Source organism: Furipterus horrens, unplaced genomic scaffold, assembly GCF_987537825.1.
Source record: "Furipterus horrens unplaced genomic scaffold, mFurHor1.1.pri manual_scaffold_8, whole genome shotgun sequence".
NCBI lineage: Eukaryota > Metazoa > Chordata > Mammalia > Chiroptera > Furipteridae > Furipterus > Furipterus horrens.
The window spans coordinates 44,300,785-44,324,692 of record NW_028327178.1 but is presented as its reverse complement, the minus strand read 5'-3'; the positions used below and the strand labels follow the sequence as shown (position 1 = coordinate 44,324,692).

The 23,908-nt window shown below is 40.3% G+C and overlaps 1 protein-coding gene across 1 annotated transcript in view; it reads left to right on the top strand.

Moving 5' to 3' along the window:
- The window catches only part of MYOM1 (myomesin 1), a 153,333-nt gene that overhangs the window by 87,797 nt on the left and 41,628 nt on the right, over nucleotides 1–23,908 (top strand). The window contains exons 15-20 of the mRNA XM_090285768.1: nucleotides 7,261–7,444; nucleotides 7,807–7,981; nucleotides 9,796–9,917; nucleotides 12,837–13,033; nucleotides 18,867–18,993; nucleotides 21,850–22,034. Coding sequence (XP_090141894.1) covers nucleotides 7,261–7,444; nucleotides 7,807–7,981; nucleotides 9,796–9,917; nucleotides 12,837–13,033; nucleotides 18,867–18,993; nucleotides 21,850–22,034 — 990 coding nt within the window. The remainder of the gene's footprint in view (nucleotides 1–7,260; nucleotides 7,445–7,806; nucleotides 7,982–9,795; nucleotides 9,918–12,836; nucleotides 13,034–18,866; nucleotides 18,994–21,849; nucleotides 22,035–23,908) is intronic.

The window sequence follows — 23,908 nt, the reverse complement described above, 5'->3', positions numbered from 1 at the left end:
CTCCATTATGTTGGAGGCCTTTTCCAAAGTGGTGGGGAAAGCCTCGATCCACCCAGAAAAAGTGTCAAATAAAACTAAGAGATATCGGAGGCGCTTTACTGAAGGCATGTGAGTAAAGTCTATTTGCCAATCCTGACCTGGAAGATGTCCCTGAATTTGGTGTGTGGGGAAAGGCAGTTTCAATTTTCCTTGAGGGTTGGCTTGTTGGCATATAGGGCAGTTTGGGGATATTTTTTCTAGCTGGGTTAGCATGCCAGTGTGATGTATTGTTTGGGATAATAAAGTGTGTAGTGGTCTTGTGCTTATGTGAAGTTGATTACGGATTTCAGTGAGGATATGTTGAGCGTGATTATTGGGGAGAATTATTTTGTTATGCAGATGAAACCACCCATTTTGTTGGGCTGCTCCAAGCTTAACTAGGGTACATCTTTCTTCCTCTGCATAAGGGGGTGCCTCGGTAGGCATTGTAAGGAGGATGGAAGAGGCATGGGCTTTTTTTTTTTGCCTCAGGGTCTGCTTTGTAATTTCCCTGAGCTATGAGATCTGTCCTGGCTTGATGTCCCTTGCAGTGGATAACTGCTGCTTTTGTTGGGAGCTGAGCTGCTTGAAGAAGTTTGAGATGAGATGTTTGTTGCTGATGGGAGAGTGTTTAGAGGTGAGACATCCCCTTGCTTTCCAAATTGATTTGTGTGAATGTGTGATGTGATAGGCATATTTGGAGTCAGTGTATATATTGACCTGACGATTTTTTGCAAGGGCCAAGGTCCACGTTAGGGCAATAAGTTCTGCCTGTTGGGAAGAGGTACCAGAGGGCAAGTGTCCTGACTCAATGATAGAGGTGAGGATAGTGATGGTATATGCTACTCCTTTTGGGCCGGTCTTGTAGGAGCGTCCATCTACAAACCAGGATTCCGCCTGGGGTAGAGGGGTGTCTTGTACGTTGGGGAAGGGGTGTAAAAAGAAGGAGAGATGTTGAGTGCAGTCATGGGTATGAGTGTGGGAGTGAGGGAGGGGAAGTAATGACGCAGGGTTGAGGGGGAGAGCTGATTTATGTAGGGAGATTTGAAGATTTTGAAGCAGTTGGGCATGTAAGAACTGAATTTGGGACGGGGAGGCTGCAGCAATGGCCTGGTGGGTTAGTAGGCCAGAAATAGTATGAGAGGAGTGGACTGTTACCTGGGCAGAGGGAACTAACTTAAGGGTTTCTTAACTGAGAATTGCTGCCACTGCTAAGGCACGGAGGCAGGCTGGCCACCCTAGGAAGGGGGTAAATCGAGTGGTTTGGAAAAATAGGCTATAACCCATTGGTCTGGTCCATATTGCTGTACTAATAGCCCGAAAGCAATGCCATCTTTTGTGTCGATGTACAGGAGAAAAGGTTTATTTGGGTTTGGAAGGGCTAAAGCTGGGGCTTGGCTGAGTGCCATTTTGAGTGTGGTAAAAGGCTTAAGAAGGGTTCAAGGGTTTTCTAGGGGTTCAGACAAGTCTCCAGCCATTGCCTTATATAAAGGTTTGGCCAGGGATCCAAATTTAGATATCCAAGTTCTGAAAAAATTGGCAAGGCCTAAAAATGATAGGAGTTCTTGTTTAGTATGGGGCAGGGGGAAGTAGTTATTAGGTCCTATCTTTCTGGAGTTAGGTGTTTATGAGTAGGGGTGATAGAGAGTCCAAAATATGTGACCTGAGTTTGAGAGAACTGGCCTTTGTTTCGTGACACCCAAGAAAGTTTTAGAGTTGGGCAGTATGGAAATGAGAAAGGTTTTCAGAGGGACTACAGAGGAGGAGATTGTCCACGTAATGTAGGAGGATGCTTGGGGAGAAAGGTCAAACTGTTGTAAGTCGGCTTGACTTGACTGAAGAGGTGGGGACTATCTCGAAACCCTTGAGGCGGGACCGGCACATCAGTTGCTGGGTTATTTTCATGGTTGGGTTGGTCCAGGTGAAGACAAAGAGGTCTTGGGAGGCCAGGGAGAGTGGGATAGTGAAGAAGGCATCTTTGAGGTCTAGGACGGTAAAGTGGGAGGTTTGAGGTAGGATGCGGGACAAGAGGGAATAAGGGTTAGGGATGATGGGGTTGATAGAGACGGTGGCCTCAGTGATTGCACAGAGATCCTGGACAAGACGGTGAATCCCATTGGGGTTTTTTTACTGCTAGAATGGGGGAATTGGCGGGAGAGGCGGCAGGTAGAAGCAGACCTGCTCCCAGTGGGTGGTCTATAGGCTTCAGACCATTTAAGGCCGAGGGGTTAATGAGGATATGGGAGGCATCTTTTAGGGTTACAGGAACGGGAGCGTGGTGACAGGCGATGGAAGGATTGTTTGTGTCCCAGACATTGGGATTGACTGCTGTTAGCCAGGATGGCAAGGGAGTATGTGGGGTAGTGTGAGGGACTGCCCTAAAATAAGAAGAATGAGAGGGGTGGGATTATCTGGTGAGGTCATAGAGTCAAAACAACCAAGAGGTATAGATGCGTGCAGTTTGGTTAGAATATCGCGTCCGAGAAGTGGGGTTGGGCAGTGGGGCAGTACTGCAAAGGAGTGGGTGAATGCCTGATGCCCAATGAGACAGGTTAGGGGAGAGGTACTTAGGGGTTGGGTTGCCTTGGTGTCTATTCCTACAACTAATATGGCAGAGGGAGTTAGGAACCCCGAGAACTTGGGCAGGACAGCATACATAGCTCCTGTATCAAGGATAAAGGAGACAAGCCTACCTGCCACCAATATGTTTACCCTGGGTTCTGCAGCCATGATGGTGAGAGGTGGGGCTCTTGATCTCAGGCCATGTCGGGTGGTGGAAAGTCCAAGTAGGTCTGGGACTGAGAGGCCCATGTCTGGATCTGCTGCTGGGCTAGGCAGTCTAGTTCCCCAGTTAGAGGCTGTTGGACAGTCAGCCTTCCAGTGACCTGTCTTTTGACAGAGAGGGCAGGGACCCGGAGGAGGTAAGTAGGGGTTTGGACAGAGCTTTGCCCAATGTCCCTCCTGACCGCACCGGAAACAGGGGCCCAAAGGCTGCCTGATGGTGGAGGCTTTGCCCTTAGGCTTCTTCTGCCCCTCAGAGGAGTTCCTCAGGGCATTAGTTATCAAAAGATAGCACTTATCTTCCCATTCCTGTTGTTCCTTTTCCCTCTCCTTTTCTTTTTTTTTTTTTTCTGTTTCTCTTGCTGGTTGCTGTATACTCAGAAGGCAACATGAATTAATTTACTTTGTGGGGGGGGGTGTCTCAGGGTCCACCTCTAACTTTTGGAGCTTTTTTGAATGTCTGGGGCCAATTGACTAATGAAGTGGTTGTATAAAAAGAGGCTTCCCTTAGGCAAAGTGGGGTCTAGATTGGTATATTTCTGGATGGATTCTGTGAGCCTTGTTAAGAAGGCAACTGGATTTTCACTAGGACCTTGGGTGATCTCGAGAATTTTGTCATGGTTGTCAGCTTTAAAGCCTGTTATGCGCATCCCAGCAAGGAGACATGCAAGAAAGTGGGACATTTTGCAAAGGTCAGGGGAATTCATCTGATAGTCCCAATGGAAGAGGGGGCGGGGGTGGTTATGGGGACTGCTACCAACCCAACAGGATAGTCAGCATCTGCGAGTCTGTCGGCATGTAACTCATCAGCATACGCTGTGACAGCCACCCAGATATGATTTTTCTCTTTGGGGGTTGTGGTAGAAATAAGGATGGTTGTGATGTCCTGGTAAGTCAGGTCATAGGTCCAGGTTAAGTATCTGAACTCTGATGAAACCAGTGGGGTCCTTGGAGAAAGAGACGAGACCCTGCTCAATTTGGGAAAGATCAGCCAAATTGAAGGGGACATGTACTCACATGACACTGTCTCTACCAGCGTCCTCGCAGAGGAGACAGAGATCAGAAGGGCGAGGCTGATCAGAGGGGGAGGGAGCTGGGGAAGAGTAAGGAGAGATGGGTCTGTGGGATCAGGTATGGGGAGGAGAAGGCCCAGGATCTTGGGGGGCTGGGGACTGTGAGGAGTCAGGTGACTGGGGTTCTGATGGGGGCTCTGGGGTGTCTGGCACAGGGTCGTAGGGAGGTGGGTGGTCAGCGGGATCAAAGGTGTCCAAGGAAGAAGGAGAAGAAGTTAGAGGGGGTGCAGAGGGTTGAGAGGAAGGCGGCTTTTCCTGGGCAAGGAGAATTTGGTGGATAGTGAGCTGTTCGCAGAGTGTTTGCTCCGAAGGGTCCAGAAAGCCTGAGCATAGGGAATTTCTAACCACTTGCCCGACCGCCAGAGAAAGCCGTCGAGGTCTGTGAGAACTCCGAAGTCAAGTGTACCATTTTCTGGCCACCGACTCTGGTAATCCAGAAGATATTGGGGCCATGTGACAGTGGACAGAAAGATAAGTCGATGGGCCTTGACTTCTCCATTTAGTTGGAGAGGTCTGAGATTATGGACTAAACACCCAAGAGGGGTATCTTTGGGTGGGAGAGACTGACCGATTCCCATGATGATGGTTAGGGTTAATGTGAGTCCGAGAAACAGGAGTAGGGTGATTTCAAGCCAACATTCCTGGTTCCACAATCTGTTGAGATGAGCATCCCCATTTCGACCCAAGAGTGGAAAGGCTAAGGCCAAGAGGAGAGGCGCTGAGTCATCCCAGGCATACCCAGGAGTTGTCAGGCCCCGGAGAGTGGGTCCGGATTGACCCGAGAAGTCAGGTGACTACGAGAGTGATCCTGACTGAATGCTCAGATTTAAGGCTGAACTGCCCGGAGTGGTCTCGAGTAGTCAGGAAACAGAACCACTGGAGGAGATGAAGGCAAGGACTCACGTGCAAATCCGATGACCAGTGTTGACTGAGAGTAAATTGTGGTCGGGGAAGGTGTCACAGGAAAAAGGAGGCAGACGGGGTCAGCAAGCCAGAGGGGAAGCTCGAGCCACCGACTCATGGAGATCTGAGAGACTCTGGGTCCAAGGATTGGGCCTGGCTTGGGGCTCAGGGCCTGAGACCGACTTCGGAGTCCTGATCGAGCCGGTGTCCCAGTCCCAGGTTTTGGTACCAAAATGTAAGAATGGAGTTGCTCAGAAGGCCATTAAGACACAGCGAGCAGGAAAAAAGAAGTTTATTGGAAGAATCAGCAAGCAGGGAGGGAGCCTTGCCACGGGTGGCTCTGACTCTGAACTCCTAGGGGAGAGGAGGGTTGCTTTATAGGGGGAAGAAAAAAGGGGCTATTGAGTTTAGTCAGCCTTTTGGTTATCTGGCAGCTGCAAGTATGACGGGCTGATCAAGGCAAAACACGGTTTGGTTTGAAGCACCCTGCTATCTACCAGGCCACACTGCAGGCAGGGAACTTCTGGCTCAAAACATCGTTATCTCCCAGACAGCTGCAGGTGGGGCGGGGAGGGCATGGGAACTGAGGCTGTTACTTTGTACTTACAAAGGTTATCCTGCAGTGCAGACTTACAATATACGCAAATACGCAGGGATGTAAATTAGTTTGTGGATAGGTATTTGTTTCATTTACAGTTTTAAAAATAGTTTTCTGTGTGTATAACTAAATATTTTTATTTCCCTTGTCTCTCTCTCTTTTTTTAAGGGGCCCAGTATTTTCTTCTGTGCCTGAGGCCTCAACTGATCTTAATCTGCCTCTGACAGTGCTACTTTTAAACCTTCCAAAGCCTAAGTCTTCTCTAGAAAACTTTGATAATCACACAAAACTACCTCCACAACACCTATTTCAGAGCATAGTTTAGAGAAATGAAGAATTACAGTGGCGAATAAAGTTCTTAGCACAGCGAAAGGCAGCTGTTATTTTTGTTTTGAAAGTGTAATTGCTTGTGTGTTCCCCAGGGGAGAAAATGTGAAAGTGAATTAAAGCCATAAACTAAAGGATTAAAAGTCTGGGAGAATTTTATCTCTCAGTGGTCAGCAGATCAACTGTTTAGGGGGGATTTATCCTCTCTACCATCCCACACACAAATGACATTATCATGGAAGGCACTGCAAGGATTTTAGAGGTTACTTTGTTAAATTTGCTTATGTTACAGATGATAAAACTGAGACCAAGAGCTTTTATATGACTTTCTCAAGGTCACATAATTTGTTATTAAAGCTAGAACCAAAATCAATGCCTCTGGATTCTTTTCACCATATTATATTGCCTCTCATTTCAAGTCAATGAAGATTATGCTGAGTGATGTACCAGTAAATTTACAGTTCTCAAAATGTATCATCTTTGACAGCTGATCAATGTATCACACAGTTTGGATTTCTGGAAGAGACTCATAAAACTGCTAAAAAATTCTGTAACAAAATTACTTCTACTGATCTTGGGCAGAATTCAAAGTTAGAAGAGGAAGGGAAAAGGATTACTGAAGACTATTGATAGTTTTTTCACTACATTCTTTACCAAAGCTCAAATGTACACCGTATCCTTCATTCAAAGACTTCAAAGTCACTCTAGATTATTTTAATTCCAAGAATAGAATCTCTTTAATTTTTCTTATTATTTATTCCAAAATATGGGCAAGAAAAAAAGAATATATTTATTTTTCACTGACTTTATTCATTCATTTAGAATTCAGAAAAATTTATTCATTCAGAGATAAAAAATTGTTGATTATCCAGCTATGTGCCAGATACAATTCTGGGCTCTGGGGTATAGCAGTGAGCAAGATAGCTTCCTGAATTTATTTCATTGGAATTTACTTTCCCATGAAAGAGATGACAAATAAATAATTTAATTTCAAATATAATAAGTGTTTTTTAAGAAAAAATAAACCAGGGTAAGGGATAAAGAGTGATGAGAAAGGAGCAAAGAAATATTTTAGAGTCGTAATAGGAGATGGTGGTCAAGAAGGCCTTTCTGAGGAGGTGACATTTGAGCACAGACCTGAATGATGTTATGAGTCACTAAATAACAGTCAATTAAAGTAATACAGTTTATAAGTGTAATGAGAAGTATTTAACATAGCATATTAAATTTAATTACCTAACCCTAAAAATCAGAGAAGTATCTGATTCCAAACTATTTTCTAAATAAATTAAGAACCTTTGTAAATAGATCAATAATGTTATTTAGTTAATAATGGAAGTAAATGAAGTATTAAAGTAGTATATTTGTCAAAAAATGCAAAGCCATATTTGATTTACCTAATACTGTGGACTTCAAATGCTCCAAATCCCTCACAGCCCCAGTCTAACTTGAATAACAAGATATAGTTTGTTGACAGATAAATAACACTATGAGATTTCCCGTCTGGAGTTCCCACTTATTCCTGCTGTGTTTTCAATGGATTTCACCGTTTCGCTGCAGTGTGACATAGAAACAGAAAACTGGCAGCGGGTAAACACAGAACTCCCCGTGAAGTCTCCCCGTTTTGCTCTGTTCGACTTGGCTGAGGGGAAATCCTACCGCTTCCGCGTCCGCTGTTCTAATTCAGCAGGAGTTGGCGAGCCATCTGAGGCAACGGAAGTGACTGTGGTCGGAGACAAACTTGGTAAGTGTAGAGTTTGGTTGAATAACTGTAAACTTATTTTATTTCAACTCAATAGAAAATTCCAAAGCAAGAGTAAATTTAAAAATTTATTATTGTGAATTATCAAGTTTTTAAAGTAAACCAGAAATTTTAACAGTATTGCTAGTGTATTTTTTTCTAGAGTGGGTTGGTGTGTTCTTGAGTATTTTAGTTTATCGTTATTCTCCCAATCTATTTATTAGTTTTAACAAATATATTATAAAATAAAGCAACCGTATGTTTGATATTACTTGTATAAAATTTATGTATGTGTGTGCATAATGTGTTAAGAATGAATTTTCTAAAATCATCCTGAGCAGAACATCATTTTTCCCTTTTCTCAGATATCCCCAAGGCCCCAGGCAACATCATTCCAAGCAGAAATACAGACACATCAGTGGTAGTTACATGGGAGGAATCCAAAGATGCTGAAGAGCTGGTTGGTTACTACATAGAGTCTAGCATTGTTGGCTCTGGCAAATGGGAACCCTGCAACAACAACCCTGTGAAGGGCTCACGGTAATGCACTGGGGGGTGGGGGTGGGGAGTGCAGACAGGGGGAACATCTGACTCTAGAACCTCATAGCCTGAAAAGAGGAAACAGCCATGGACCTGTACAGCAGCACAAACATCCAATGAGGGAGTTTTTGGTTTTTTTAAAAAACATTGTACTTTAAATATCCAAATGAATTTAAAATTGAACACATCTACTGTGATACATTTTGAAAAAAGGCTTACTTGTTATCTTAAACACTTAGAAAGACTTAGTGCCAACTATGATCAGAGTTCATCTTATAGCTCTTTTCTGGTTCTTTTCCCTCTGTTTTGATCTTTCATACCCAATGTGATAATAGATTCCAAAGATCTAATAGGCTCTAGCTAACATAATTTACCCAGGCATTTTAAATGAACAGAAAAAAATGTATCAATGTTTTACCAACTCTGAACATCAGCATGGTTACAACAAGAAGACATAAATAACACCAAATCAAGGACAGTCAGAATATCATACTTCGCCACTTTTTTTGTTTCTAATATGACGAAAATTGTTTTTCTTGCTCTCAAATATTTTATCAACCAGCTTTGATGATGAATTCTGGCTGCACCCAAAATCTGATGTAGGACCAACCTGAGAAGAGAATTCCACCTTCAGAACTGTCAAACAGGCGTGTGAAGCTGCTCCTTCTTTGATCACTTCTAAGTCCAAAGACCCCCACAGGATAACTTGGTTCTTTTATTGAAAACATTAGAGAATACAGACAAACCAATTAATGGGAGAAAGCAATGTGTTTTACAAGGGATTCATTTAGCTTGTTAGCTCGTTTCACTTTTACTCTGAGTTCCCAGCATTTTCCTGGGACTATTTAGAAACATTCATGGGAGGTAGGCAAATTCGGCCTTTCCACAAACAGATAGAAGCTTCTCGAGGATGACCACTGTATTTTATTCATCATTATATCTGCAATTCCTAGCTTAGTGTCTGGAACACTCAGTGCTCAATAAATATTCGCTAAACTGAGCAGACCTAAGGGTTGGCCTAAATTTATAGGATTAATCCAAATTATGGCTGTCTTTATTAAATATATTAACTTGCAACAGCAATAGAATCATGAGCAGATCTGTTATTTCCTCTGGTTACAGTCCTTAGGATGGATTAAAATGTTACAGTGATTCATCAAACAGCTTTTTATAGCCATAATAGCTCTTAAAGAGTGAGGTTGTTTTGTGTAAAACTGCCTATGAATTCACACCTTGTTATTGGATCTTTTTACCTAAATGGTAATTCCGGAGTCAATTTTTCACCTTATTTTCAAATTCTAGTGTAATTTCTCAAGTAATTGTGCCTTCCCTGACATTCAGGAAGGCAGTGACTAGTCCTCCGTGACAAGGAGCAGCCTATGCCTCTGGCTATAGTATATACCCAAAATAACCATTAACAGTATTATTAATACCACCTCTTAGTTATTCAGTGCCTCCAATATGCAGGTCATCTAACAGATACTTGAAATACTTCATGGACAGTTTCTACACAAAAGTTATTATGTAGGCATTGTTATCCCCATCTTAATAGATGAGCACACAGAGGCTCAGAAAGGTTAAAGTATTTATTCAAGGGAAAACCAGGACTCCTCATTGTTTGACACAGTAATTTTAGGAAATTGCTTTAGCTGCTTACTTGTTCTAAACACACGTTACCTGCATCTTTCTATATCCTTTTCTCCCTTTCAAAAAAATGAATCATTTTCATAAAGCCAGATCATTGAGTTAAGCTAACAATCATCTTCTCTAATTTTTCTCCTAAGGAAGTTTTAAAAAACTTTCTTTCCTTTCAGATTTACGTGCCATGGATTGGCAACTGGTCAAAGTTATATTTTCCGGGTCAGAGCAGTTAATGCAGCTGGACTTAGTGAATATTCACAGGATTCAGAAGCGATTGAAGTAAAAGCTGCTATTGGTAAGTTCCCTGTGCATAGCTTTGTAAGGAAAAAATGAATTTTTCTGAGTTATAAAGGAAGATACCATCTCCAGAAATTGTTTAAAGTTTCTAATGTTGCTCATTGATTCCATTCTCCAGTGATCATTTTCTCTGCCCCAGGTGACACCTAACCTTCCATAGCTGTCATTTTACAGATCTTCATGGCTTATCCAGATTCTGTGCATCTGTAGCCTTTTCATCTTCACAAGTCCAAGTTTCCTCAGATACTCCCCATTGTGTGAAGCTCCATTTTAACTTCATGCTCATCATGGGAATGTAAAGAGCCATCCAATTCCATGAAGTGGTATATCACTCATAACACAGATCATCTATACCTAAAAGTCATTTCATCTGCAACAGAGCCTGGCTTGTTTTCACTAACAGTACATTAACATGCTTTATATAAACTCCTCTAAAATTCCTGCAAAGACCCATGTGCTTGCTTAATCATTTCATCTCTGCTTGCAAAGTAACCTATAGAAGAAAACCAGTAATAAAATAATTCTATGTATGTACATGATGTACCTCCCAATTGTGAACATGTTGCTTTGAGGTTGGGAAGTACAGACCATTAATATTTCAGTACTGTGCATAATTGTGTTATGAAATCAGGATCCTTAATGTTACATCTTGTGTACTTTATGATCCTTTCCCACTGCCCCCATTCTGTTGAATAATAGGGATTATATCTTTCAAGAAATGTCTGAGATTTGCTTTCTCTTGTGTACACTTCGGTTCTGCAAATCAAAATAGTTCCTGTTTGTGGTCCTATGTTTTTCTCTTTGTTCTATTACATAAGAGCATATGCAGAATGTCTGGGCTTAAAGTTTCTGTTGTTATCTGGTGATTGTAGGGGGAGGAGTGTCTCCAGATGTGTGGCCTGAACTGAGTGATGCACCTGCTGCACTAACAGACTCCAGGGGAGGCATGCATGAAACCTCCCAGTCAACCTTTAAGAAAGAGGCTTTACTTGGTAGCAAACTTAGCAAACCTTCACTACCCAGTAGCTCTCACAACCTGGGCCAAACAGAAGTGAGTAAAGTAAGTGAAACAGTGCAGGAAGAGCTTACCCCATCACCACAGAAAGCAGATCTTAAGGGGAAAAGTAAGTCTGACGCTCTGAAAAAGAAGAAGGATAGAGGTGAGAGTTCAAAGAGTAAAACTGTTCCATCTGTCTCCATCAGCGTCCTCACCTCTCATTGTCTAGATCATATTCTTCCATCTGTGTTTACTTTCATCAATGTTTATTCTTAATTTTATGTTTTCTGCTATTTATTTGCAAAACTTTTATAATCTTATATGAGTTTGGCTTTTATACATAATTCATTGTGATTAATGATAATAGCACATTAAAGTAACTTGGTTATAGAGTCCTTTTAGATTTCTGAGGCAGATACACCTCTGGCCTCATTTTGCTAAGAGAGCAGAAAGGATTTGGTCATCATAGCTTATGTGAGGACCTTTGTAATATTCATATTTAGTACATGTGCAGGAAAAATATTCCACAAAGAAGTGACATTTTTATCAGGACCATAGTTATTAACTTCTGTTGTTCATCCTTACATTTTCAAATTACCCTTCATATTTAATTCAAATAAATAAAAGTGACATTATCCTCTGAGTTTCTATGACAAGTTTAACAGTGTGTTGTAATCACATATAGCCATATTCTATGATATATGATTCTCATTCCAGTACAGATTTAAGACTATTTATCAGAAGTTAAGAATTTCCTGATTAAGATATTTAGTACTTGTGATATAAATATTAGGAGACAATTTTTTTATCAAATAAAAATGAAATAATAAGCATTTATGATAAAGTAAAACATGCCTCTTATCTATCTCTTATTTCTACCACATCCCCAACTTCTGTCACAGCCTCTTTTTATTTTTTGACACCTTTATTTGTCACTTTAATTTAGTGTAAGATGGGATATTCATATTCAACATTGTTCTGAAATAGGGAAAAAGGGAGAGAGAGAGAGAGAGAGAGCACTTTTTTTTTAAGTGTAAGGAATGAAGTAGGTTGGGGTAGGGAGTGAGAAATGAACATTTTATTTTTAAAATAGTTACTGTTCTGAGAATCTTTGAATAGTATCTTAGTCTTCAGTAATTCAAATAAATATTTAAAAAATTATTTTGAATGTAATTGCATATCAAGCTAAATTTATTTCCACCACCCCACCCCCTCTTTCTTTATCAAAAGTTATAATTTTAGTTGAGCGAAAAGTTGATCAGCAAAGCCATATAGATGAAGGAAGATTTTTAAAACATCCTCCAAATATTTTTCTGGCTAGGCATTAATAAACATGGAGACAGCTATATATAGTATTTTGTGCTATATGAATAAGATTCCAACATCTGATTAAAAATAATGAAACAAAAAGTACTATATACTAAGGACCTATATAGTTACAAGGTCTCACCAGGGTACCTGTGCCTGAATGGTTAAATGCTAGCTCTTTGGAAATACGTGGAAATTTTCAGTAAGGGAAGAAATTGATTTACACATTCCATTTTCCTCAAGGATCAAATAAAAACAAAATGATAGAAAGAAACAAAAGTGTATACCTTGGGGAAAATATTCCTTTTCAGGGGAACAGAATCATTTTGCAGGATATTGGACCATTTTGCTTTTAGTATTTCTACTTATTTCTCTCTTGGGTTGAGGGCAGGTTCTTTTTGTCCTTAGAATAGTAATTGCAGTGTACTTTCTGCCATGTGTCAGTTTTTTTTTCATATGCCAAATCAGATGCCAAGTTACTAATCAGTGTCACATTTTAGTTTTATACCACAAGATCTAGTGCCCTCATGCATGGCACCAGTGAAGCAAGTTTGATGTACAGAGAATCATAGATACATTTCTGTATACTCACAAGTATTCATATTGCAACAGCGGCACCATCTCCACCCTATGATATCACTTGTCTTGAAAGTTTGCGTGACTCAATGGTCCTTGGATGGAAGCAACCAGATAGGAGTGGCGGGGCTGAAATTACTGGCTATTACGTGAACTATCGTGAAGTAATTGATGGGGTACCAGGAAGATGGAGAGAAGCCAATATCAAAGCTGTCAGTGAGGAGGCATATAAGGTAAGCATGTAACCTTCTGTAGTGTGGAATGTCATATATATGATGACATGCTCACACACACATAGACACGCATGCACATGCCCAGCACTTGTAAATGATTCATGTCCTTTTTCCAGTTTTCATTGCCTGAAATGACATGAATTTTGTAAGAAGTATATGAAGATAAGTAGAAGTAGTTTGGCTGACCAAGGAACATGTATATTTTCTGATTCATACACATTTGGCTCAGTGGATTGAGCGTCGGCCTGCGAGCTAAGTGTCGCTGGTTCGATCTTCCAGTCAGGGCACATCAGAGAAGGAAAACTCTGACTCCAAAAAACCTCCGCTGCCTTGCAGCATACCTCTTCAGGGGAAAGGCTAAGGGAGTAAACCCCGACAGAAAATCCGGAGCCAGAGTCCCTAAGGCAGTTTGACGTTGTAGTCAACACCGGCAACTCCTGCGGTGCACCTGAAGCCAAGCTGTATTGACTCCGTCTTTCCCTTGGATCCTTCAGCTGCGAAGAGAGGGGGGGTCTGCTGCATGGGCAACAGCTGACCCTCCATATCACCCTGCCCAGGCTCTGTAGCTTCAGCTTCACTGGAGAGGACACTCCAGCGTCATCGCAAGATGTCGATTCAACACAGGAGGAGACAGATACCGTGTCACTCCCTAGTCGGACTGCACAGCCATTCTCGGCGGTGCAGATAGACTCTTAAGAAGCTACACCATCGTCTCTCGAGGCTCTGTAGCTTCAGCTTTACTGGAGAAGACACTCCAGCGTCATCGCAAGATGTCGATTCAACACGGGAGGAGACAGATACCGTGTCACTCCCGAGTCGGACTGCACAGCCATTCTCGGCGGTGCAGATAGACTCTTAAGAAGCTACACCATCGTCTCTCGAGGCTCTGTAGCTTCAGCTTTACTGGAGAGGACACTCCAGCGTCATCGCAAGATGTCGATTCAACACGGGAGGAGACAGATACCGTGTCACTCCCGAGTCGGACTGCACAACCATTCTCGGCGGTGCAGATAGACTCTTAAGAAGCTACACCATTGTCTCTCGAGACGGACGGCTGCCCTGTTACACATAAACATAATTTCTTAGCATGTTTACTATGAAATGTATACTTACTGTGAAAACTAATGTTTCTTACAAAATTAACTTACAAAATATTTGTAACGAATATGCCACTAGCTTCAAGAGTCTCAGAATCCAAATGACTGGATTTTTTAACTTTCAATGTTCAAATCACAACAAATGAAGAGAAATGGGCTTCACAGCCAGACTTAGTTTGCTGCCTGTGAAGTGTCCTTCATTATAGTGGCTCTGATGGCCACAAAGGGGGGCTTCACTTCTCAGCCCACCTCAGAGCACAGCACCTGAGGGGTCTCACCATTCCACAACACTCATAGAACCCTGCGCCTCAAGGGCAAGAGCAGGGTGAGGCCTTGGGGACTGTGCTTTTCACAACTCAATGCTACACTCCTTTAACCTAACATTTAAAGTTCATGATCACATACAGAACACAAAATTGTATTTTTAAGATTCTTCCATGTTGGTGTGTATAACTATGACTTCATTATTGTATGGTATTCCATTATATGACCATCTCACAATATACTTTTCCATTCAATTATTAATTGACATTTGGGCATGTTTGTATTTTTCATTATATCAAATGTAGCTATGAATATTTGTGTACAGGCGTACTTCGGTTTATTGTGCCACTTCATTGCACTTCACGGATATTGTTCTTTTGTTTTTTTTTTTTACAACTTGAAGGCAAGACACTCTACCAGCAAAAAGATTATGACTTGCTTTATTGTGATACTTGCTTTATTGCAGTGGTATGGAACCCAACCTGCATTATCTCTGAGATATGCCCACTGGCACGTATGTACACTAGTATCTCTAGGTTACTACCTAAAAGTAGAATTGCTAGGGCAGAGTCTTCTTTATCTTCAACTTTACTAGATCATTCTCCACTGTTTTTCTATAATATGAGAATTACCATTATTTTATATCCTTCCAACACTTGATATATTTACACATTTTCAATTTTGTTGATCTGGGTGTCAAATGAGTCTGAATGTCCTTTCCTCTGTATAGAGTCCATTTTGCAATCTTGTTTTATAACATGGCTATTCAATGCTTTTGCCCATTTTCTTAATGAGCTTTGTGATAAACTTGTGAAGTTTTTCTTAAACTTTGAGTATAAATTCTTGTTAGTTAGGTAAGTGTATATATCTTCTTTCACTCAATGGCTAGTCTTTTCCTCTCCTTATGGTGAACTACACTAATTTTAATGTCAAACTTATTATAGTCAGAGTGACCAATATTTACTTGGTCATTAATGATTTCTGTGCCCCTCCCTTTTTTTTAAAGAAATGCCTTCTAGTTCAGGGATCCTGAAAGTTGTGGTTCTAGCTTTGTTACTGGGGCCAATCACCTTACCTCAAGGTGCCATCTTCCTCCTTTGTGAGATGATCTCCTATATCCTTACAGCTTGACAATAATATCGTTATTTAAAAGGAAGGAAAGAAAAAGAAGGAAGGAAGAAAGGAAGGGGAAATGCCTTCTCTTTTTCAGGGTCATAGAGATGTTGTACTAGATTATATTCTAAAAGATTATGTTTACCATTTAAGTCATTAATTCGCCTATAAATGTTGTATATGATATGAAGTAAGGGTCAAAAGTGTTTTCCCAGCTATGGATATTCAGTCGTCCCAGTGTTGCCAGAGAAACCCTGGTTCTTCTTGATGATGCAGTAAAGAATTACAGATCACTGAGCCTATTAGCATGCACGCAAAGTTTATCAGTGAATGGGAGAGCAAAAGCAAGGGTGGCCAAAGGCCAGGGTGGCATACTAATCCTTGGGTGGCCAGAGGCCCAGTGACCAGAGAGCCAAGAGGGCCAAGAGTACCAAGAGAGTGAGTCCTTTGTTCTGAGGACTTATATAGTGCGCAGGATGCAGGTGAAGAAGTTACAAATTGATTGACAGATAAAGGTGGAGCAAGCTTTTCTTGGTGAAATGTGATACCCAAACTTAGTATGTTTGGGGGTTTGTTAGCCTAAATCCTTATCTTGCTCCAGACTACATTTGTTCATTTTGTTGTAAAACAGGTATGTGACAGGAGGCAGTTAATTAAAGTTGGGGCAGCTACCCAAAGTCATTTATGGGCTCTTTCTGTAAGCATTAGGGACTCCCTCGTAAAACAGATAGTGACCAGAGGTAGGCAGTTAACCAAAGTTGTATTATGGGCTTTTTCTTTGGTCACTGTAAACCCCCTTCCAGGCCTTGGAATGAAAGCATGTTTCAAATGCTTCCTTTTCCAGATAGTGGAAACTGATACATAGAATTTCAAGGACTGCCCTCCGCCTGTGTTAGCATGGTGTTTTCTTGTGATGTAACACCTAGCAGCAGGCTCAGAGGTGCTGAGTTAGTGGGTGGGACATGTCTCCCTCTGCTTCTGGTTGCCTCTACTAAGTTCTTTATTAGATTGCAATGGTGAGAATCCTGCCTTTATTTCCCCTCTACTACTCATTCTACTGTAACAGCAGCATAATATATTGAAAAGTTTGTCCTTTTTCACTGTATCTTATATCAAGTTTTCTTATATGCATGTGTCTATTTCTCTATTTTGTTCCATTCTATTCTTCTGTCTATTCTGTTACACTGGTCTATTTGTCTACCACTGGCCCAGTATTACATTCACTTAATTATTATAGCTTTATTATATATTTAATAGCTGATAGATAATATTCTACCAGCCTATTTTTCCTCGTGCAAGGCTAGTTAGCCCTTTACACTTTGATAGAAAATATAGGATTAGGCTATCAAATTTTATCAAAAAGAAAAAGAGACAAGCAAGAGAAAATACAGCAATAAATAAAATTAAAAATAAAAACATATTACAATTCTGATTGGGAATACACTGAATCTATAAATAAATTGAGAATTGACATTTTAAAAATATTGAGTCTTCTAATTCATGAACACATTTCTCTCCATTTATTTTGGTCTTCTTTGAAGTCTCAATAAAATTTTACAATTCTCTACAGAAGCCTTGCTCATTATTTGTTATTTATTTATAGATACTATGTATTTTCAGTGTTACTTTAAATGGTATATCATTTTGTTGTTGCTAGAATAGAGAAGTATAACTAATTTTTATATATTGATTTTGTATATCATTGTACCAACTTTTCAGTTTGTCTGGGACTTTCCCAGTTTTAACACAAAATGTCCTATGTCCTCAGACCCCGTACTACCAGGAAAACCGGAATGGTTGGTCACAGTAATCGGGCCCCAAAGCTACCCTCATACCTAAATAAAATACTTTTAGATCCAAGTTTTCTACATCATGGTTTTCCCATAATTCAAAATAATTTTTATTTTAAGTCTAGGTTGTCACCTGTGCTTCTGACCTAACCAACTGGTCATAAATCAGAGGTTCCCGTACCCTCCTTGGATTCCAATAATTTGCTAGAGTGATTCACAGAATTCAGAGAAACATTTTACTTACTAGATTACCAGTTTTTTGTAAGAGGATATAACTCAGGAACAGCCAGAGGGAAAAGATGCACAGGGCAAGGTAAATGAAACAGGGCAATAAGTGCACACCCTCTCTGGGGCGCCACTCTCCCAGCTCCCACCTGGAAGCTCTCTGAACCTTTTGGGGGGGTTTTATGGAGACTTCATTACATAGGCAGGAGTGAAGAAATCATTGGCCAGTTCAACCTCTGGCCTCTTCCCTTCTTGGGAGATCCCAGTTGTGCAGCTGAAAATTCCAGTCCTCACATGTTGGTTTCCCTAGCAACCAGCCCCAAACATTAGACTACCTCGGGCCTTCCCCAAAGTCACTTTATTAATATAACAAAAGAACCTTTTATGCTTGTACCTCTTAGTAAAATACCAAAGGTTTTAGGAGCTCTGTTCCAGGAGTGATGACAAAGTTCAAATATATATTTCTTATTATAAATTACAGTATCATAGTCAGGCCCACCAAGGGCAATCTAGTCCCCTTTGACTAACTCAAAATTAACTAATAGGAACCTTAATTATTGGGCTGGCCTAAAAGTTTGTTTGGTTTTTTCCATAAGATGGCTCTAGTAGCTCTTAGTTTTCTTTAACATCATTTGAAACGATTTTGTTAGATTGTATGGTGACAGCTGTCAAAATTTGTGAATTTTTGTGTAGCCATTTTAATATTGAAGATGGAAGAAAAAATGCAACTTTTTTGCATATCCTGCTTTATCTCAAGAAAGGTAAAAATACAACTGAAATGCAAAAAAAAAAAAAAAAGATTTGTGCAGTGTATGGAGAAGGTACTGTGACTGATTGAAAGTGTCAAAAGTGGTTTGCAGAGTTTTGTGCTGGAGATTTATTGCTAGACAATACTCCATGGTCAGGTAGACCAATTGAAGTTGATAGTGATCAAACTGAGACATTAATTAAGAACAATCAACATTATACCATGAGGAAGATAGCTGACATACTCAAAATTTCCAGATCAATAAAGTTATTGGTGAAAATGAAAAATGTTTCATTTATTTTACCAAAAAGATACGGACTTTTCAGCCAACCCAATACATTTGAAATACCCTTCCTCCTTTGCCACCGATGTAACATAACCACAGGACTGATATTCCAATACCCTTGCCATACTCTGTTGGCTAGAAGCATGTCACATGTTTCATCCACACTCAAATAGAGGAGATTACAAAAAGGTATGACTCATTGAGTGTCACTCTAGAGTGTCCAACACAGGAGGCAAATAAATAAAATGGTGAATAATTAGAATAAACAAACCCGAAATATTCACTCTCTATGATGTTGTTCATATTGCAGATTAGCAACTTGAAGGAAAACACAGTGTATCAGTTCCAAGTGGCAGCCATGAACATTGCTGGGTTGGGAGCACCCTCGGCAGTAAGTGAGTGCTTCAAATGTGAAGAGTGGACCATTGCTGTACCAGGTAAACCGTTACGACTGTGTTTCAGCACTGACACTCGAGTTTCCTCCAATAGAACCTACAACTTGGAGCTAAATTTAAGTGCTACATAGACAAGTTCTAAGGGAAATGAATTCTCTTGGTCTGTCATATGTATGTAAAATATTTTTATAGTGCTATTCAATAATAGAAACCAATATAAAACAGTATAAATTTATTACGCTTGTATTTCAAATAAATCCAAGAGCCCCTCTAGCTCAGTCTCTGCACAGAGGAGGATTGACAGAAGCACAGAAACTGAATGCCAATGGTCATTTAAAAGGAATTCCAGTTTTTGCTTGTGCTTCTTAAAGGCTGTTAAAGGGAATCCTATTAATATGAAACAGCAAAATTCCTCAAAAACTTCTTCCTATACACTTAGTTCTCATGCATTCTCCCACTGGTTAGGAGCCTCTCATTTATCAACCAAATCTATCTTTCCAGAATCAGGCATTGTGAACTTAACATGCCTGTCTAGGACTTAAATCTCCACTTACCTCTCTCCACTTACTTCTCCAGACCTTTCTCTCTCTCTCTCTTTACACTTTCCCCCAACTCTACATCAACATAAAGATCCTGGAACCAAACCGGAATACCATCCTTTGGAGGTTGTCACAGTGGGTAGTTGGGCAGGCTGGGAAGAAAATGGGGAGAAGGCAAAAACAATCACCTGTGCTTTTAACTCTCATACAGCTACAACACTGAACAAATTTAAAAACTGAATACAAACAAATTTACCAAACTTTTAAGATTCAGAGTTGCAACAGTAATGTATTTGGTGGATGGTTTTCTTTTGCTTTAAATAGCACTAACTTCAGGAACCCAAATACTTTAGTGTCACAGGACAACTAAATTCTTCCACCTGGGTTTAATACTCAACGTGGATAGCAACTGTTTTGGCACCAGCATCAACCACATTAGAACACCAGGCCACACTGAGCATACTGGTTGGAACCAGCCCTGCCCCCAGTGCCACCCACTTCCTGTATTTGAAACCTAGTACCCTTGGAGAACCATCATTTTGCCTTTAATTAGTGAATGTCCATCTGCATCACTATTCTATCAAATGTGAATAAAATGATTACAAGATAAATTTAAAAAAGAAGTTGACGTGTTTATCCAACTTCAGTAAATATAAGAGGCAAATACATGCCTTTTTTTGCACCTCCTTGAATCCAGTTGATATTCTTAAGTTCTCTGTCACCTACACAAAAGTGGGTTTGTTTTTAAATTTTTGCAATTCCTGAATAAAGTTTAAATGCGAGTGACTAGAGACTAAGAAATTCTGAGCAGACCTGTGGAAAATGTTTTGATGGAAAAATACAATTTTCAAAAGAGGTTACAGGATGAGTGCTCTTAATTCAGAGAAATGAATGGGATAGTCCTCTACCCCATCACATCTCTTTTCTCAGATCGACCCTTGACTTACTGAGTAGTTTTGGGCAAGCCATAACTCAAGAAAGCTCTTATAGAAGACAGCATTAAGAATGTTTTGTCATCCCTTTGTTTTACAGATTAAGAAACTAAGACTTGGGTTAAATGATATCCAGAAGGTCACACTGATAGAAAGTGGCAGTTAAGATTGGAAACTATGTCTTCTTATTCCTAGACACGAGGGGCTAGGAAGCAGCAGGACCAAGTTCCTTCTCATTAAACAGGGGTGGTGTTACCTGTCTGGCTGCCTCGCTGGGCTCTGAGGATGACACAAGAAAATGGTCATAAAAGCCCGTTGCATAACAGAATGTGTCACATCCGGTGTAAAGTGTTGGTGTTATTATTTAAACCTATTTCCACACAAAATGTCATTGGAAGACAAGGATGATGCATATTTGTGACTTTTAAGCCAAGGTATAAGGCTCAACAAATATTGAACTATCAATTGCAAAATGCCAAAGCATAGCATGATATATAGTCTGTGCTTACAGTTGGCTTTCAGGCCACTGTGAGTCAGTTCAGGTAGTTTTGATTGGCTGGTTAGAAATCAGTTGTTCTTTTTTTTTTTTTAAGGAAAATAAAATGTATCACCTGCATAGCAGCTGGTGGTCATACAAAGATAAATCACATAGTAGTTTGGACTCTCCCTAAAGTGCAAAGAACATACATGCAGAGAGAACATTCTGGCTTTCTTTCCAAACAGGCTGACCTAGTTACTTTGCTTCTCTGAGCTTTCTATTACTTGTCTTAAGAATAAATGAGACAAATGAGTGTGAACTGCTGGGCAGTGTTTGGCACAGATCCAGGGCCCACAGGATTAAAAGTTCTTTGTAAATCATAAACCACAAACCATAACTATAGTTTCTTTTTACTACTATGCTGGATTATATGCTTTACAGGAAAAATTTCCCTTCAGTGGGGAATTATTTCTTTTTCTTTTTGTAAGAAATACTACTATTTATATTCATATGCTATTCAATAGAGTTGCTTTCTTCATGCTAATTTGAAATTTGGAAGAATTTTCAGATTATTATCCAAAAGTAACCTAAACTAAATCTTCGACCAAATTAAACCATTCTGATAAAAGGTGAGGCACATAGGCCTGAGGACATCCTGAAGGGAAGTTTCATCCAGCCTCTGAGGAGCATCATGAACTGACCCTAACTACCTGCTGCCCATAAAGGGTCTTAATAGGTTGGTGTAGAGCTGCTGAGAAAACTTGATGATATGAAATGACTACAAAATACATATTTCCATGGAAATGGTACATTTAAAAAGAAAAAGAAAAAAGAAGAGCATCAGATTCATCTGTCAGACCTTAAATGTAATTCTAGATTTAAACACATTTGAGGTTTTTAAAAAATTTACATTATGATTTTTATACACTGGTATCTCTGTCTTTTTCAGGACCACCACAGAGTCTCAAATATAGTGAAGTCAGGAAAACATCCCTGGTTCTGCAGTGGAAGCCTCCAATCCACTCTGGACGGACTCCAGTCACTGGTTACTTTGTGGACATGAAGGAGGCCAAGGCCAAAGATGACCAATGGCGAGGACTCAATGAAGCAGCTCTTAAAGACAAATACCTAAAGGTAAGAGGATGCTCATAGTTTGAGAAACCTGTTTATAAAGAATAAAAGCTCTTCTAATGATACTAACTTTAAGTTAGCGAGGTAAAACACCATCTCTGCTTTTGTCTGGGTCAAACATTGGGCTCCTGGTGAGATTTCATTTGGCAATGGTTGGGGTTTGGGAGCATTTCTGATGGTTAAAACAATTTGGTTATATTTAACCTGAATTCCTTAGTCTAGTTTTGGAAAATATCCACAAGTCCCTTATCTTTTGTCTTTCCCTTCTTGCCTCCACTTACCCACTTTACATTTTTTGTTACTACAGTCTTAAGACATTTTTACTTACCATTCCTCAAAGGTGACCTTCTTGTTCCTACCACTAACTTTTTTGAAGGTAGCTTTTTATTCATGCCAACAAGCCTTTGCTGATTCTTTTGAGTCTTGCCCTGTCTCACCTAACGTGCTTCCTCATGCTTGTGCTCAGGTGAGCTCTCAGAGGTTAGTGGGATGGGTTTACTCAGCTCTTGACCTTATCCTCACCCTTATCCATGTCACTGCCTTCCAGATTCCTATGGAGTGTTCAAATTGAACCAGTTTCTAACTTTATCTACCAAAGACTGCTCTGCTAAAGCCACTGAATCTCGCACTTGTACCAAATGGAAATCTAAAACAAAAAGTTTTCTTTTACTGTCAGCAGCACAAGAGACTTGAATCCACAGTAGGGCCTCAGATTCTGTGGCAGTATGATTCTAGTTCTTGTTACCTAGAATGAACTGTGGCTTGATCACAGACATACAGTGTGCAGCCCATCTGTTGGCACAATAGGCCACTACCTAGAGGGTGAGCCTTGGAAGATATTTAAAGTATACTGGGTGTAAAAGATCTCTCCCATAGAGCTGCCACTATGGACTAAGGCTTACACCATCTGTCAGCTACTCTGTGAAGTTAGAGTATTTATAGTCCCCATAAAAAAATGCAAATATATTCTCCAGGAGAAATGACCCTTAAATTATTACACCCAATATGCCATTAACTCAATTTAGCATATGTCAATAAGCTCTCTACCCCTTACAAAACCTTGAGGAGATAAGGAAGGGTACAAGAAAAGATCAAGGAAGGTCTTGAGCCTAGGGTGCTGTTTAATTGTTCAGATGAGTCTCAGGAGGCCTCTAGATGCAAACCTCCAAAGGCTAGTGTAAAATAAAGGAGGGAGACACATCCTTGATGGTGGTGGTAAATGTTTATGGCCAGATGATTCTAAATCAGTCTGCCACTGCACAGGCTCTGAAGAGCCTGAGGGTGGACCTGACTGGGGTAAAGCAAAGTAAGAGTGAGAAGCCAAACAAAAAGGACCAGGAGCCCCTCAAAAAATGAAAAGGGAAAAAAAGAGTTAAAACACATCGAAGAATAGTTAATGTCACTAATTTAAAGAGAAAAAAAAAAGGAAAGGCAAATTTGGGGGAGAGAGAGGAAAAAGGTTAAGTGTGCCCAAAGATGAACTTTCTGTAGGGAAATAAATGATCTTAGAATTTGGTCAGTTTTCATAGTGAAAATACAATTATTCATTTTTCTGATTATAAAACAGGCACATGCTCATGATGAAAAATTCAAACAATAAAGGCATAAAGAAGAAAAATAAAGATATCCTATAATCCCTATACACATTTTGATGTATTCACTCTTCCAGATGTTTTATATTCAGAAAAATTTCAAGTCTGAAATGGATAAACAAATGTACGTGTTTAAAAGTTTAGTCTGGTAAACATAAGTGAGGATGGTAGTCATAGCTCCACAAATGGGAGAACGTCAGCACAGTTGCAGCTGGAGCCTGTAGTTTCTCCTGGAAGCACCCATATTCACTTCAGCACCAAGTGTCTAGGGGCTCCCAGAGAGAC